Raw genomic sequence first — 14,433 nt, 5'->3', positions numbered from 1 at the left:
CATCCCTAGCCCTGGCCATGGACTCGAGCCAGCCAAAGTTCCCAATGGGAAAGTTGGCCTGGGGTTGGGGGGGTGGGGGTGGGAGAGGGGCGCGCTCCCAGCTGGTTCTGGGTGGAGCCTGCCCTCTAGAAGCCGGCCAATAAGCTGGTGGGGGACGGGCCGTGGTTCGGCCTGCCGCTCTGTCATAGGTCAGGCCCCCGGGCCGGGGTGGGCAGCCCCGGGAGGCAGCCAATCCCGGCTCCCGCAGTGCGGGGAGGAGCCTGCTTCTCTCGGGGGCTTCATTCCACGGCTGCAGCTTCTCCCCTCGGACGAGCCTCGGCGGCCTCGCCCTCCCTCCCCGGTCGGCGCTGGCCTGACCCGCTCGGATCAGGTAACAGCACTGCCTGTCCCCCAACTCGCCTGGTCACTTCGTGTGCACGTGCCCGCGGGGGGCTCCCCAGGGACTTGTGGGGTGTGCACGCGCGCGTGTACTGATCTGCGTGTGTCTGGTGCTCGTGCGTGCTTGTGGGAGCATTGGGGGCCCTGTTTGCTTCTGAGCGCCTGCCTCCTGCGTGGCCTGGTGTCAAGTGCCAGCAGCCCTCGACTTGGGGCCCCAGGCTCCTGGCATTCGGAGACCAGAAGATGGGTTCGAGGCCGGCCCTGCCACTCAGTGCTGCAGCGTGACCTTGGCAAGCCACTCCCCCTCCCTGGGCCTCAGTTTCCTTAGCTGTAAAGTAGGAGGCTTGGAATCCCAGGCCACTTCGGAATCTAAGGCGATCCTGTCGTGTATAGGTGCAGTGTCTGTATCTGTGCGTGTGTGTTCCCAACTTGTGGGTGGATGTGTGTGGATGTGTTCGATGGATACGAACGGGGCGGAGTTTCCCTCAGTGAGAGACCACCGAGGCAGCCTTGATGTGGTGGTGGTGGTGGGAGTGACAGGTCAGAGCAGTGGAGCTGCTGGGCGCGCACACACACACACACACACATACAAACACGATGAAGCTGATGGTGGCAGCTGGTCACCACGCTGACCGAAGCCTAGGTCCAGTGTAATTCACCCCCACCCCACTCCCCCCAAATCTGAACATTTTCCCTTCGCTCCATTATCGTGGTCCAGAGGTGACCTTTAATCCCCTTTGCATTCTTCTCCCGTGCAAAACCACCATGTAGGGAGTCCTTGCACTTAGAGTTTAGGATCTGGTTAGGATCCATATTTAAGACCAAAAGAGGTGGATCAGTTAGGCTTCTCCTATGGGCCCATGCTTGAAGTTCCCATCAGTAAATGCTGTAGGAGAGGAGAAGAAATTAAGGTGAGCTGGGATAGTTAGAGATACTCTCCTGGAGCGTGTGAGACTTGAGTTGGGTCTTGTCAAAAGATATCTTAGGTTCTGGATTGGCAGAGAAAGGGGAGTTTGCTAGGTGCAGGGAACAGCTGCAGGGAGGAGCCAAAGAGAGATTCACATTCTCTCTGGTAGTTTCCTCAAAGAAAGGTGGCAGAACAGAAATTTGGATGTGGGGTCTGAAAATAGGAAGAGGTAGAGGGGCCATTATCTGTGGAGAATAACAGCTCTTGGTGCCTTTTTTCTTTAAGTTTGAGAGTACAGATGGAGAGTGTAAGCAGACACTGTGTCTAATATCCCATCCTATCCACATCAGCCCTGTAGGCTGGCATTGTTGGTGACCAGCACCTTGGCAGGGGGGAAAAAGGGGGTCGGCTCTGAGGAAGGATATGGTCCAATCAGAGAAACAAACTCAGAAAGGAGGGTGTGACTGAGTAAAGACTTCCTGCCTCATCCATTTCATTTCCTTGTACCTTTGGGGCCTACATCAGCCAATCTGGGAGATTTCCCAGCCCCCATTCCCAACCCTATACTCTCGTGCCACGCTCCAGCAGCCCTCATTGCCCTAGCGTGTGCCTGGCCCTTGCCATCTCTTCTGAAAAGAAAGCCCTTTTGTCTCCCCTTCATCCCCCAGACCTCCCGCCTTGGCGCACAGTGCCTGCCATAAGTCCTTTTGTGATCTCTCCAGGCGTTTCCATGGCAGCTGCCTTGAAGCTGGCCCCTGGGTTGAGTCCTCCTCCCTAAGAGGGAAGGGGGAGGGGGAATGGAATGGGGTGGGAGGCCAGGGCTGTAGCCTGAGGAACTGGGACTAGCTTGGGTGCAGGGATAGGATGCCCAGTAGGCTTGTGAATAATGGACGGTGGGCAAGGGCATTGTGGAGAGATCATGTGTACGGTGGAGGAGTGGTTAGGAGGATGTGACAGAAGAGAAGGATGAAGCTGGGGTGGAGAGTGGAGTGGGTAGTAAAAGACTCAGAGGCAAAGTGGGTGATTATTATGACCAACCACCCTTTCCTGATCTGAGAACATTTTATTTGGAAGCAGAACTCAGGTGGCCTCATTCTGGTTGCATTCAGCTTCAGCTGAGTAACATGTGTTCAGGACATTGGGGGGGGGGGTGTTATCTGTGTTGGAAAGATAACTCAAGGAGAGTAATGTGTGTTGATGGAGATCATTGTAGTAGTGTTGGTAGGCTGGGTGGAGGATGCTGCTAGATGTAAAGGAACTAGATAGAAGAAGAAGGGACTAGAAACCAGCAAACTGTAAGGGGTGAAATGTCTTGTATCTAAATGGCTATATGCACTGTGAAAACTGGTTCAGGGAGTGAGGTCTTGATTTTGACCATTCCTTGTGATTTGCTGTTGTCAGCAAGGCCCTCTGTAGCATCTGATACAGCTGTTTTCACTCTCTGACCTATGGTGTGTGTGCATGGTGCTTGTGTTGTTGTGTTATAAAAATGTACAAGTCTCCCTTCTTTCCACTTCTGTCATTGGTATATAGAATCCATTCTAATTCCCCATCACCTTCCTACAAGTTCTTCCTCCTTGAGTGTGGGATCCTTTTTTTATTTTGCATTCCTAGTTCCACTCTACTTATGTCAGAGCAAAGTTAGTTCTCTGAAGGATGAATCCCTTTGCATAAGAATTCTGCCCATGATGTGGGGAACGTCAGGTTTGGGGAGGGCATGATTATCTTTTATAAATATTGTCTTCATGGCTCAAGACTAGGTCCTGAATATGCAGCATTTCTTTGAATAACATGCACCTGCCATCTAGGAAGTTGCACTCTTCTTGGGCTCTTTCTTTATTTCCTCCCTCTCTTCCTCCCTTCTCTCCCCCTCCCTTCCTTCTTCCCTTCCTTTCTCTCCCCCAATAAGCTAATCCTCTGATGGATAAAAATGGGACTTCTTTTGGGCTGTCTGAAACTTTGAAGTCTTTGAAGATTTGGGAGATATGGTGATGTTTAACATTTGAGGTTTGGAGAATAAGTTTGTCCGTTACCTTTCTGTGTATCCCTTTCATAATATTCCTAGCATCTTAGGGGTAAAAAGAAGCATTTTGTTTTATTTTTATTCTGAACTTAAGCATCAAATAAAATCATATTTAAAAAAGAACAGAAAAAGAATATAGTTCATGAAACAGAATTTTTACTCCATATAGCTTTTTTTCTTTTTTAAGTAAATAATAAATTCAGCATGAAGCTTTCTTTTTTCCAATTTATTTATTTAATTTTAGTTTTCAGCATTCATTTCCACAAGATTTTGAGTTCCAAATTTTCTCCCCATCTCTCCCCTCCCTCACCCCAAAACACCTTGCATTCTGATTATCCCTTGCCCCAATCTACCCTCCCTTCTATCACACCCCTCCCTTCCCTTATCCCCATCTTCTGTCTTTTCTTGTAGAGCAAGATAGATTTCTATACTCCATTACCTGTATTTCTTATTTCCCAGTTACATGCAAAAACAATTCTCAATATTCTTTCCTAAAACATTTGAGTTCCAACTTCTCTCCTTCCTCCCTCCTCACCTATCCCCACTGAGAAGGCAAGCAATTCAATATGGGCTAAATATGTGTAATTTTGCTAAAGATTTCCATATAGTCATGTTGTGAAAGACCAACTATATTTCCCTCCATCCTATCCTGCCCCCCATTTATTCTATTCTCTCTTTTGACCTTATCCCTCCCCAAAAGTGTTTACTTCTAATTACCTGCTTCCTCTTATTTACCCTCCCTTCTGTTATTACTCCCCACACTCCACTTATCCTTTTCTCCTCTACTTTGCTACAGTGTAAAATAGATTTTCATACAAAATTTAGTGTGCATGTTATTCCCTCCTTAAGCCAAATGTTATGAGAGTAAGCTTCACTTTTTCCCTCTCACCTCCACCTTTTTCCTTCCATTGAAAAAACTTTTTCTTGCCTTTTTTCATGAGATAATTTGCCCCATTCCATTTCTCCCTTTCACCTCCCATTATATTCCTCTCTCACCCCTTAATTTTATTTTTTTAGATATCATCCCTTCCTATTCAACTCACTCTCTGCCCTCTGTCTATGTGTGTGTGTGTGTGTGTGTGTGTGTGTGTGTGTGTGTGTATAATCCCTCCAACTACCCAAATACTGAGAAAAGTTTCAAGAATTACATATATTATCTTTCCATGTAGGAATGTAAACAGTTCAACTTTAGTAAGTCCCTTATGACTTCTCTTTGCTGTTTACCTTTTCATGCTTCTCTTCATTCTTGTGTTTGAAAGTCAGATTTTCTATTCAGCTCTAGTCTTTTCATCAAGAATGCTTGAAAGTCCTCTATTTCATTGAATAACTATTTTTTCCCTTGAATTATTATACTGAGTTTTGCTGGTGGGTGATTCTTGGTTTTAATCCTAGTTCCTTTGAATTCTGGAATATCATATTCCAAACCCTTTGATCCCTTAATGTAGAAGCTGCCAGATCCTGTGTTATCCTGATTGTATTTCTGCAGTGTTTGAATTGTTTCTTTCTGACTGCTTGCAATATTTTTCCTTGACCTGGGAATTCTGGAATTTGGCTACAATATAGTTTTTATTTTCTGATCTCTTTCAGAAGGTGATCAGTGAATTCTTTCAATATTTATTTTATTCTTTGGTTCCAGAATATCAGGGCAGTTTTCCTTGTTAATCTCATGAAAGATGATGTCAAAGCTCTGTTTTTGATCATGGCTTTCAGGTAGTCCAATATTTTTTAAATTGTCTCTCCTGGATCTATTTTTGAGGTCAGTTGTTTTTCCAATGAGATATTTCACATTGTCTTCTATTTTTTCATTCTATTGGTTTTGTTTTGTAATTTCATGGTTTCTCATAAAGTCATTAGCTTCCATCTGCTCCATTCTAATTTTTAAAAAACTATTTTCTTCAGTGAGCTTTTGAACCTCCTTTTCCATTTGGCTAATTCTGCTTTTTTAAAGCATTTTTCTCATTGGCTTTTTGGGCCTTTTTTGCCATTTGGGTTAGTCTACTTTTAAAGCTGTTGTTTACTCCAGCATTTTTTTTTTGGGTCTCCTTTAGCAAGCTGTTGTCTTGCTTTTCATGATTTTTTTGCATTGCTCTCATTTCTCTTCCCAATTTTTCCTCCACCTCTCTTACTTGACTTTCAAAATCCTTTCTGAGCTCTTCCATGGCCTGAGACCATTGCATATTTATTTTGAAAATTTTAGATGCCGAAGCCATGACTTTTTGGTCTTCTTCTGATGGTATTCATTGTTCTTCCTCATCTGAAAGGATGGAAGAAAATACCTGCTTACCAAGAAAGTAACCTTCTTTTGTCTTATTCTTTTTCCCTTTTTTTGGGCATTTTCTCAATCAGTTACTTGACTTTTGAGTTCTTTGTCAAGGGGAGGGTGTACTCTGGGGACCTGTAAGTTCTCAGTTCCTCCAAGGTGGCACAATCAAGGGAAAGAAGTTTACTCCTCTCCTGACCTGCACTTTGGTCTGAGAGCAACTATAAGTACTCTTTTCTGCCCAGGATCTGCCAGTAGAATTCCCTCTCCAGAGCCTCCACCAGCTCCACTATGCCAACGCTCCTCATCACCCCAGAGCTACCACTGAGGGCTGAAATCAAAACTAGCAGCTCAATACCCCAAGAGTGTTTAGGCCAGGGCTCCAACAATGGAAGCTGCTGCCACCTGTGGCCAAGGCTAGACGCTGCATTCCCTTCTCACCCAGGTGAAAGAGCCCTCTTACTGACCTTTGAAGCAGCCCTTGGCATTTGGGGGTTGAGGAATCTGAGAATTGCAGCTGCTGCCAGTGGTGCCCTGAAGCCTGCTGCAGTCCTGTCCCTGCCATGGCCAGCCAAGACTGGGCTGCACTCTGTTCCATGCCTGGTGTGATAGATCTTTCCTGTTGGCCTTCCAGGCTGCCTGTCTTTCACTCTGTCATTTTGTGGCTTCTGTGACTCTAGAATTTGTTTAGAGTCATTTTTACAGGTATTTTATGGGCTGTGAGAGTAGAACTTCTAGAGGTGTGTCCTTCTACTCTGTCATATTGGTTGCACCATCTCCTCTCTCCCCCCGCCTCCAGCATGAAACTTTCAAAGCTATCCTTGTTATCGTTGTCTATGTTTCCTTCTGGCCTTACTTGTTTTCTTTTGTGTATTAAAACCTTGCTTCAGTGATCCCTTTTTCTTTTCTGGACCCTCCTATTAGTCCCCCTGTCTCTCCTACCTTCCCCTTTTCCAAATTGCAGAAAAAGAGAAATAAGGAAAGAGAGAAAGAGAAGAGGGAGGGAGGAAGAAAAGAAGGAAGAAAGAAAGATAGACTGTTGTAACAAATATTCAGAGTCAATGAAAACAAATTCCCAATTGAATGTGTCTGCAAATGTGTGTCTCATTCTGCACTTTAATTCCATAATCTCTTTGTCAAGAGATGGGTTTCATGCTTCTTCATCTGGCTTCCTGAATTGTGATTGGTTGTTCCATTCAGAGTTAAGTCAAAAGTTGTTTCTGTTTTGACAGTGATGTTATATAAATTCTTCTAATTCTGCTTACTTTTCTCTGTATGAGTTTATACAAATCTTCCAAGGTTTCTATGAAACTGTCCCTTTCATCATTTCTAACAATGCAAGAATATTCCATTACATTCATCCATAAAATCTTCTTCAGCCATTGTGCAACAGATAGGCATCTTTTAGTTTCCAGTTCTATACTATAACAAAAATTGCTACTATCCATATGGGTCCTTTTTCTCTTTCTATATCTTTGGCACATAGGCCTAGTAGTGCTATCTCTGAGTCAGAGGGCATACACATTTTAGGAATTTTTCAGGGATAATTCCAAATTGTCTTATAGAATGGCTAGACCTAAACAAACTGATAAAGAATTTTGTTCTGAAAGGTTTAAAGTAACTGGGAAAATGAAGGAATGTATATATTTCTCGACATCATTACAAATACTATAGCCATGTATTAGGACACAGAGAAATTATAAATTAATATAAGAAAAATAGAAATGCTAAACATATCCTTTACAGAGAACAAAATAAAAATGGCAGTTAATGCTGGGAACACAAACAATATATACAAACCTAAGTAAAGACTTCATTATTCATCTTGATTAATGAATTTGTTAAAGAAAAATAACTAACTATGTAAATGGGAATGATGATGATGAGGTAACATTCCATAATTTCTGGGATTCAGCTAAAGCAACATAGAAGATAAAATATATTCCTAAGAATATAAATTAGTAAAACAGAAAACTCATGAACTACAAATTTTTAAAATTAATAAATACACCCAAAATAAGCACCAAAGAGAAAAATTTGATAATTAAGGGAGAAATAGATACATTGGAAAACCAAACCAAACAAAAAAATTAATAAAAACCTCCTGAAACTATAGAACTGATAAAAGTAACATTGTTTCTTTTATAAAACTAATAAAAATGACAAAACTTTAGCTAACCTGATGCATGGATCATTTAACATTAGGAAGCAACACATCAAAACATCCAAAATAATATGGTTATATCAGTAGATGCAAGGGGGAATCTTTGACAAAAGACAACACTCATTTAGACTAAAAATTATACACAGCATAGGTATGTAGGACTTATTTAAAAACTATGATTAAAATATATATGTATACATATAAAACTAGTTCTTATCCTATTCTTATCTAAAATCACAATCTTTATAGAAGAGAAAAATTCTTCTGGCTTTCATAATGAAAGAATAAAGCTAGGATGCTTCCTTTCTCTACTGTGATTTGACTTAGTTTTAGGTGTGCTAGAAAATACAAAGAGTTAAGAAAAAAATATTCAAGGCAAAAACAAGTAAAGAGGACACAAAAATATCCCCATTTGTTTATGGTGTCATTTACTCAGAAACTCATTATCAGCCAAGAAATTAATTGAAATAATTGTTGACTTTAGCAAAGCATCAGGATCCATGATAAATGTTTTTATTGATACCTTTTGGTTTTATATTACATTTATTTCCAAATATATCCTTCCCTATCACCCCTACAAATTCAACAAAGATTAAAAAAGGAAAAGAATTTTTTTTTCCAGCAAAACCAAGCAATTCATTGCTATTTCTAATAGTGTACATCAATAATAGTTCAATTATTTTGAACTTTCTTTATAATGTTGTAATGTTAATAGAATGGGAAGATCTTCCCCACCCATTAATAGGCCTAACACAAAGAGCCTGTGGTCGCATGGAGCCTGGGGTAACATGGAGCTTACACTGGGAGGAGTTTGCCCAAGGAGGAGAGAGAGAGAGAGAGAAAGAGAGAGAGAGAGAGAGACAGACAGACAGACACAGACAGACAGACAGACAGACAGACAGAGAGAAAGCATGATCAGAGAGTGAGAACAGGCAGAGTAAAGAGAGAGAAGCAAGCTGTGAGTGGGAGCAGTTGGCCCAAGGAACATAGAGAAGCAAGCTATGAGTGGGTGGAGGGAGGAATTTGTCTAGGGGAACTTGTTTTTGTGGGGAGGCCTAACAGAAAGAAGGTTGAAGATGTTGGTGCTCCCTGATTAGTGATATGTACCCTGATAAATCTTACCTCCTGGTATTCTAATGCTATCCCAAATAAATATTTTGGTTTTGCCTTTGAGGAAGAGAGTTTATTGTATTTTTCAAATTTACCCTGGAAATATGTATGCATATTCATAGCAGCTAATATGGGTATTACATTGGCGTTATAGATGTCCTCCTGAAGCCTCCTCTTTAGGGTAAATATCTTCATTTCCTTTCATTGATCTTAGAGGCCTTTTACCATATTGGCTGCCCTTCCCTGGACATTCTCTAGTACTTAAAATATGGCATTCAGAACTGCACATGGTACTCTAGATATACATGAACTAGGACAAAATATAGTAGGACTTTCAGTTGTTCTGGATACCCTCCCTCCATCAGTACAGCCAAAGGTACCCTTTGGGCTGCTTTGTCACACGTTGACTCTCACTGAGAAGTTCTCTGGTCTTTTCCAAATATGTCAGAATTTCCCCAATTTGTACTTCTGAATTTGTTTTGAACCAAAATAAAAGACTTTACATTTCAGCTTAACTTTCTAGCCTGTAAAATCTTTTTGGATCCTAATTTTTTTCCAATTTATTATTAGCTGTCCCTTCTATCTTTGAGTCATTTGCAAACTTGGTAGCTGTGTATACTTGTCTTTTTTTCTTCTTAAGGATGCTATGATATTTATGATGATAATCCGTCATCATTAAACCTTTATAAAGATCATTACAGGGATGTGAAAGCCTCTTGGAAAGGATCAAATAATACAGTATGCACATGTAAGATATTATAATGGTACTGAGTTTTAAAACCCCTCATTTCTTTCCTGTCCCATAGGCCACCCAACTTTCCCAGTCCTGTGACCCTCACATTAAAGGATGGGGGTCAGATCTTGTGGTAATGACTCAAGAGGCATGTAAAGGCAGAGATTTCCCTCTGAGTTCTTGTTCAGGTAAGTAAAGGAATAAGCAATGGCTGGGCCCTTGGTACCCACCCAAATTCATTTTCCCTGATGTCTTTCTTATTCCCCTATTCCTTAACTCTATGTTCAGCCCTCTCAGCTGGATGCTTGCTGTGGTTCCTGTTTTGCCTGGATCTTTCCTTTCCCATGGTTTAGGGAGGAAGAATGAGTTTGGGTGCCCCACAGAAATTGGAGCTACGGTCAAACAATATTCACCAAACAGGCCTGATATATATGTAGGAGGCTGGGTGCCTTGACTGAGTTTCTTGGAGGGATCAAGGCATTATTCCCCCTTCTCTACACCTTACCCCAGAGTACAGAAAGTGTAAATTTCTTCACAGCGCCAGGAGCATATAACCCATTGTTTTCTTGAGAAACCCTTTTCTATTAAGATAACCCTTACTAATGTACCTAAACATAAAGGGCACCAGACCACAAAAGGTAACAGTAGTGGGATGATATTCTGTATCAATATTTTGATATTTATAAAGCACTTGACGCATTGCTTGGCACATAGTAGTTACTATAAAAATTCTCATTTCCTTCCCCTGCTTATGTAGTGTAAAGAGTACTAGACTTGGGACTTGTTCTTGTCCTGCCTCTGATACTAACTAGCTATGTAGCCACAGGAAAGTCACTTCATGGCTCTTGGGGCAGTTTCCTCATTGGTAAAATAAGGGGGTTGAACTACACATTTTCTAAGCTTTCTTCCAGCATTAAGATCCCCTGAGCCTATGAATAAAATGATTAAAAAAAAAACAAAACAACCTCTGCTTCCCCTTTCTATTACCCTCTTTTAGGTTTAAATGAGAATCTGTTTGTATTTGATACAGGCAAATCTGTCTGTATTTGATACAGGAAACTGGCAAGCTGTCTGGAGGGGTTTGGGTTCTAGTCATAGCACTGTCATTAACAACCATGGGACACAGCAAATCACTTAAAGCCTCAGTGCCTCACTTTTTGGGATAATAATACTTTATGGTGTTACCACAGCAGAATCATGAAACAGATTCCCAGCATCAGAGTTGGAAGAGATCTTAGATGTCCTCCAATGGAACCATGATCTGAAGCGGGAACCCTCTCTCTGTCATTCTGAAAAGTGGCCCTCATATCGACTTGACCATTCCCAATGGTAGAGAATGCATGACCCTCCCAACTGCTTCAATTTCTAGTTCTAAGTGGCCAAAGTTTTACTGGAAAAGTAATGATTCCTTAGAGAAGTGTTAAACAAGTCCCCTATAGACCTTCTCAGTAGAGATGTCACTGAGCCAGAGAGGAAGTCGCCAAAAACCAACTGTCTCCCTCCCTACCCTGCATTGGGCTATGCAGCCTTGCACCTATATAGATGCCAAGGGGTAATTCATCACCACCTGCCCTCCTACACAGAATACAGCTGAACATCAAGAAGGAATTCAGGAAAGGTCCTAGACCAATGAAGAAGGACCTCTTGAAGCCCTTGCACTCTGTGAAATGATGCAGAGCCAAGTGAACAGACCCAGGAAAACAATTATCCAATGACACCTGCCCTAATCTGGTGATGGCAGATAGGAAGGAAATATAGGAGGTTTGCTGGGGAGTGGGTTTGTTGTTGCAGTTAAACCTTTTTCTGGACCTTCAGCATAGACTGTGTTTTTTAAAGGCCTGCGTGTTCCTTCTGGCTCCCTCTTTGGCCTGCCTGGGCCCATAGGGTTGTGTCAGTGCAGCGAAGGGACTCTAACCTCACTTTTCTTCCTGTCTTTCTAGGCTTCAATTTTCTCTCCTTTTCCCTTCTCTCTCATCTTCTTTCCCATACTCTCCTCCCTTCATTTCATTTTTTAATTTCTTCATTCTTCCATACTTTCCCATTCTCATCTCTCTTTATTTCCACCTTCCTTTCACTCTTTGCTCCCTAATTTCTTATTTTTTCCTCCATGCATAGTTTCCTCTCTTTTTTCTTTTTCTCCCCTTCAATGTAGTCTTTCTCGGTCACCTTTCTCATTCCTGTATCTTTTATTCTGTTTCTCCTTTGTGCCGCATGCCTTCTTCTTTTCTATTCCAGAATCAATTACTGAAAATCATTTCTGCTCATCTCCTCCTTTTCAGCAGGTGACAGCAGCATCATGGTGACGATCAAGTGGGAGAAGCAGGAGTGGCTTCCCCAGGCCCTAGAGACCCCTTCTATTCTGCCAGAGAAGGACAAGGAGAACATCTTCCAGCATCCCCTGGGTCATCCACTTCTCCAGGCTTTGGGGAAGCCTCGAGCCCCAGGAGGGTGGGAAGAGGCCCAAGGCCCTGGGAGAATTCCCACTGCTCAGTGGATGGGAGGGTCAGTGGGCCGTGGGTCCACAGCAGCACCCTCTCCTCTTGGCCCACAGTTTTCAGTAGGTGAGGGACACTTTGCATGTCCAGACTGTGGGAAGAGGTTTAGTTGGTGGTCATCACTGAATATCCACCAGCGCACTCACACAGGAGAGAAACCTTATCACTGTGGCAAATGTGGCAAGAGCTTCAGCCAGAAGCCAAACCTGGTTAGGCACCAGAGGCATCACACAGGTGAGCGGCCCTTCCACTGCTCTGAGTGCGAGAGGCGCTTTAGCCAGAAACAACATCTGCTCAAACACCAGAAGACGCATTCCCGCCCCGCAATCCACTCCTGCCCTGAGTGTGAGCGACGTTTCCGTCACAAAGTGGCCCTCCGGGTCCACCAGAGGACCCATGCCCGTGATCGCCAGCTGGCCCGAGCTGAGCTGCAGAAGCTCCTCAGAGACAAGGTGACCCGGAAACCCCGCCGGCCCTCATTGGCAACACGAGAATCATCAGGCTGCCCTTGGGTAGAAACTGGTGGAGAGTGGAGGTCTGGGCCACCTGCCAAGGCTCGTACCTCTGCTGCTGGCTCTGGGGAACAGCGCCAGTTCATCTGCAATGAGTGTGGGAAGAGTTTTACATGGTGGTCATCGCTGAACATTCACCAGCGGATCCATACAGGAGAACAGCCGTATGCCTGCCCAGAGTGTGGGCGGCGCTTTAGCCAGAAGCCCAACCTGACACGGCACCTCCGAAACCACACAGGTGAACGACCCCACCTGTGCCCTGATTGTGGCCGTGGCTTCCGTCAGAAGCAGCATCTGCTCAAACACCAGCGCACACACCGAGTTGGGGAGAAGGCTTCCTTGTGCCCTGGCTGTGGGGAGAGCTGCCCCAACCGGGCAGCCCTGCGGGCCCACCAGAGGGCCCATGCTGCTGCTGAGATCCTTCATGGGGCAGCCCTCCGAGGCCGGATGGTGGTGGCAGTGGCCAGTGTGGAACCAGGGTCAGGCTTAATGCAGCCTGCAAATTATGCCCTGGGCTTCCCTCTACAGCCACCAGCTTCCCAGGCCCTGCAACGGGATGAGGTTGTCTTCCTGGAGAGGGAAGCACGCTGGAACAGGGGCCCTATAGGCATGGTCCAAGCAGGTGGAGGAATCCCTTCATCTGGTACTGCTGAGCAGCGTCAGTTCATCTGTAATGAATGTGGCAAGAGCTTCACGTGGTGGTCTGCACTCACCATCCACCAGCGAATTCACACTGGGGAACGACCCTACCCTTGCCCAGATTGTGGGCGTTGCTTCAGCCAAAAACCCAACTTGACTCGGCACCAGCGGAACCACACAGGCGAGCGGCCTTACCTATGTGCTGACTGTGGCAAGGGCTTCAGCCAGAAGCAGCACTTACTTAAACACCATCGTGTCCACAGAGGAAGGGGCCAGGTAGTGCTTGCCCCTGCACACAGTATCAAGGAAGAACCTTAATGGATGGGGCTGAGACTCAGGAAGTCTCCATAATTGGGGATTGTGTGCATGTGTGTGTAGGGGGGAGGGCAGGGGATGGGCAGGGGTTATAGTTGACCTTCTTGCTGGTACAGAAGACCCCTGAGAGCAGCAACTTTCCTGGGGAGATTTCTCCCCAACCATAACTCAAAAGACAGAATTTCCTTCAAAGCTCCAAACAGCTTTTGGATGAGTCCTGAGATGACCTAGTACCTTAGTACAGTGGGATTGGGTTTGGCCAGATAACATTAACTCCAATGATTGACTTCTTCCAGTTTTTCTCCCTACCCCTTTCTTCAGGGGACACACAGTGACTCTAGATGGAGGTAGTACCCTAGGGAGGAACCTTCGCAAATACTTGTGTAGGACTTCATAGGCATAGGATGCCTAGGATGAAGGCCAAATTAATCTTAGCCAGGTGCCATACTGGTCCATACTGGCTCAGAGAATGGGCACTCCTAAGAGGAAAGAGTCTTCATAGCTGCACTCAGATGCATCATTAACATTGGAAGCCAGAAGTCTTCTAATGAAACAGGTGGGATAAAGGAGCTGTCCCAGCCCAGGCCAGGGTAGAAGTGTGGGAGGCCTGTCCCAAGAGCAGTGAGTATGGTGCCTGATTGTGGTTCGATACTATAGAGGTTCCAGGAGAATAGCAATGTCACATGTCATTTAAAGAACAAAATGGTACTCAAGGTAGGATGACGATGACTTACTTTATCAAGACATATCTTTATCAAGAATGTTTTGAAAAGAAAAATGAAGGATTGAATGTTTAAAATGGTCTGAGCACTCATTTCTTTTTCTCTCTTGCTAAATCTCCAAGACTTTGGACATATTTGCTTTCTTGCAAGAAGCTACCCAGCAGTATTCTCTTTT

At 44.1% G+C, this 14,433-nt stretch overlaps 1 protein-coding gene across 2 annotated transcripts; it reads left to right on the top strand.

The window, feature by feature from the left end:
* The first annotated feature begins 209 nt into the window (after window positions 1-209).
* ZNF775 (zinc finger protein 775) lies at window positions 210-14,338 on the top strand. 2 transcript variants are annotated; one of them, XM_072652319.1, is made up of 3 exons: window positions 210-370; window positions 9,649-9,763; window positions 11,858-14,338. In XM_072652319.1, the coding sequence occupies exons 2-3, from the start codon at window positions 9,712-9,714 to the stop codon at window positions 13,537-13,539; spliced, it is 1,734 nt and encodes a 577-aa protein (XP_072508420.1). In that variant the 5' UTR covers window positions 210-370; window positions 9,649-9,711; the 3' UTR covers window positions 13,540-14,338. The 2 variants fall into 2 exon arrangements, with proteins under 2 accessions (XP_072508420.1, XP_072508419.1); XM_072652318.1 differs by having other exon boundaries at window positions 254-370; window positions 11,855-14,338.
* The last annotated feature ends 95 nt before the right edge of the window (window positions 14,339-14,433 follow it).

This window comes from Notamacropus eugenii, chromosome 3 (genome assembly GCF_028372415.1).
Source record: "Notamacropus eugenii isolate mMacEug1 chromosome 3, mMacEug1.pri_v2, whole genome shotgun sequence".
NCBI classification, from domain to species: domain Eukaryota; kingdom Metazoa; phylum Chordata; class Mammalia; order Diprotodontia; family Macropodidae; genus Notamacropus; species Notamacropus eugenii.
This window is presented reverse-complemented; position numbering and strand designations above follow the sequence as displayed.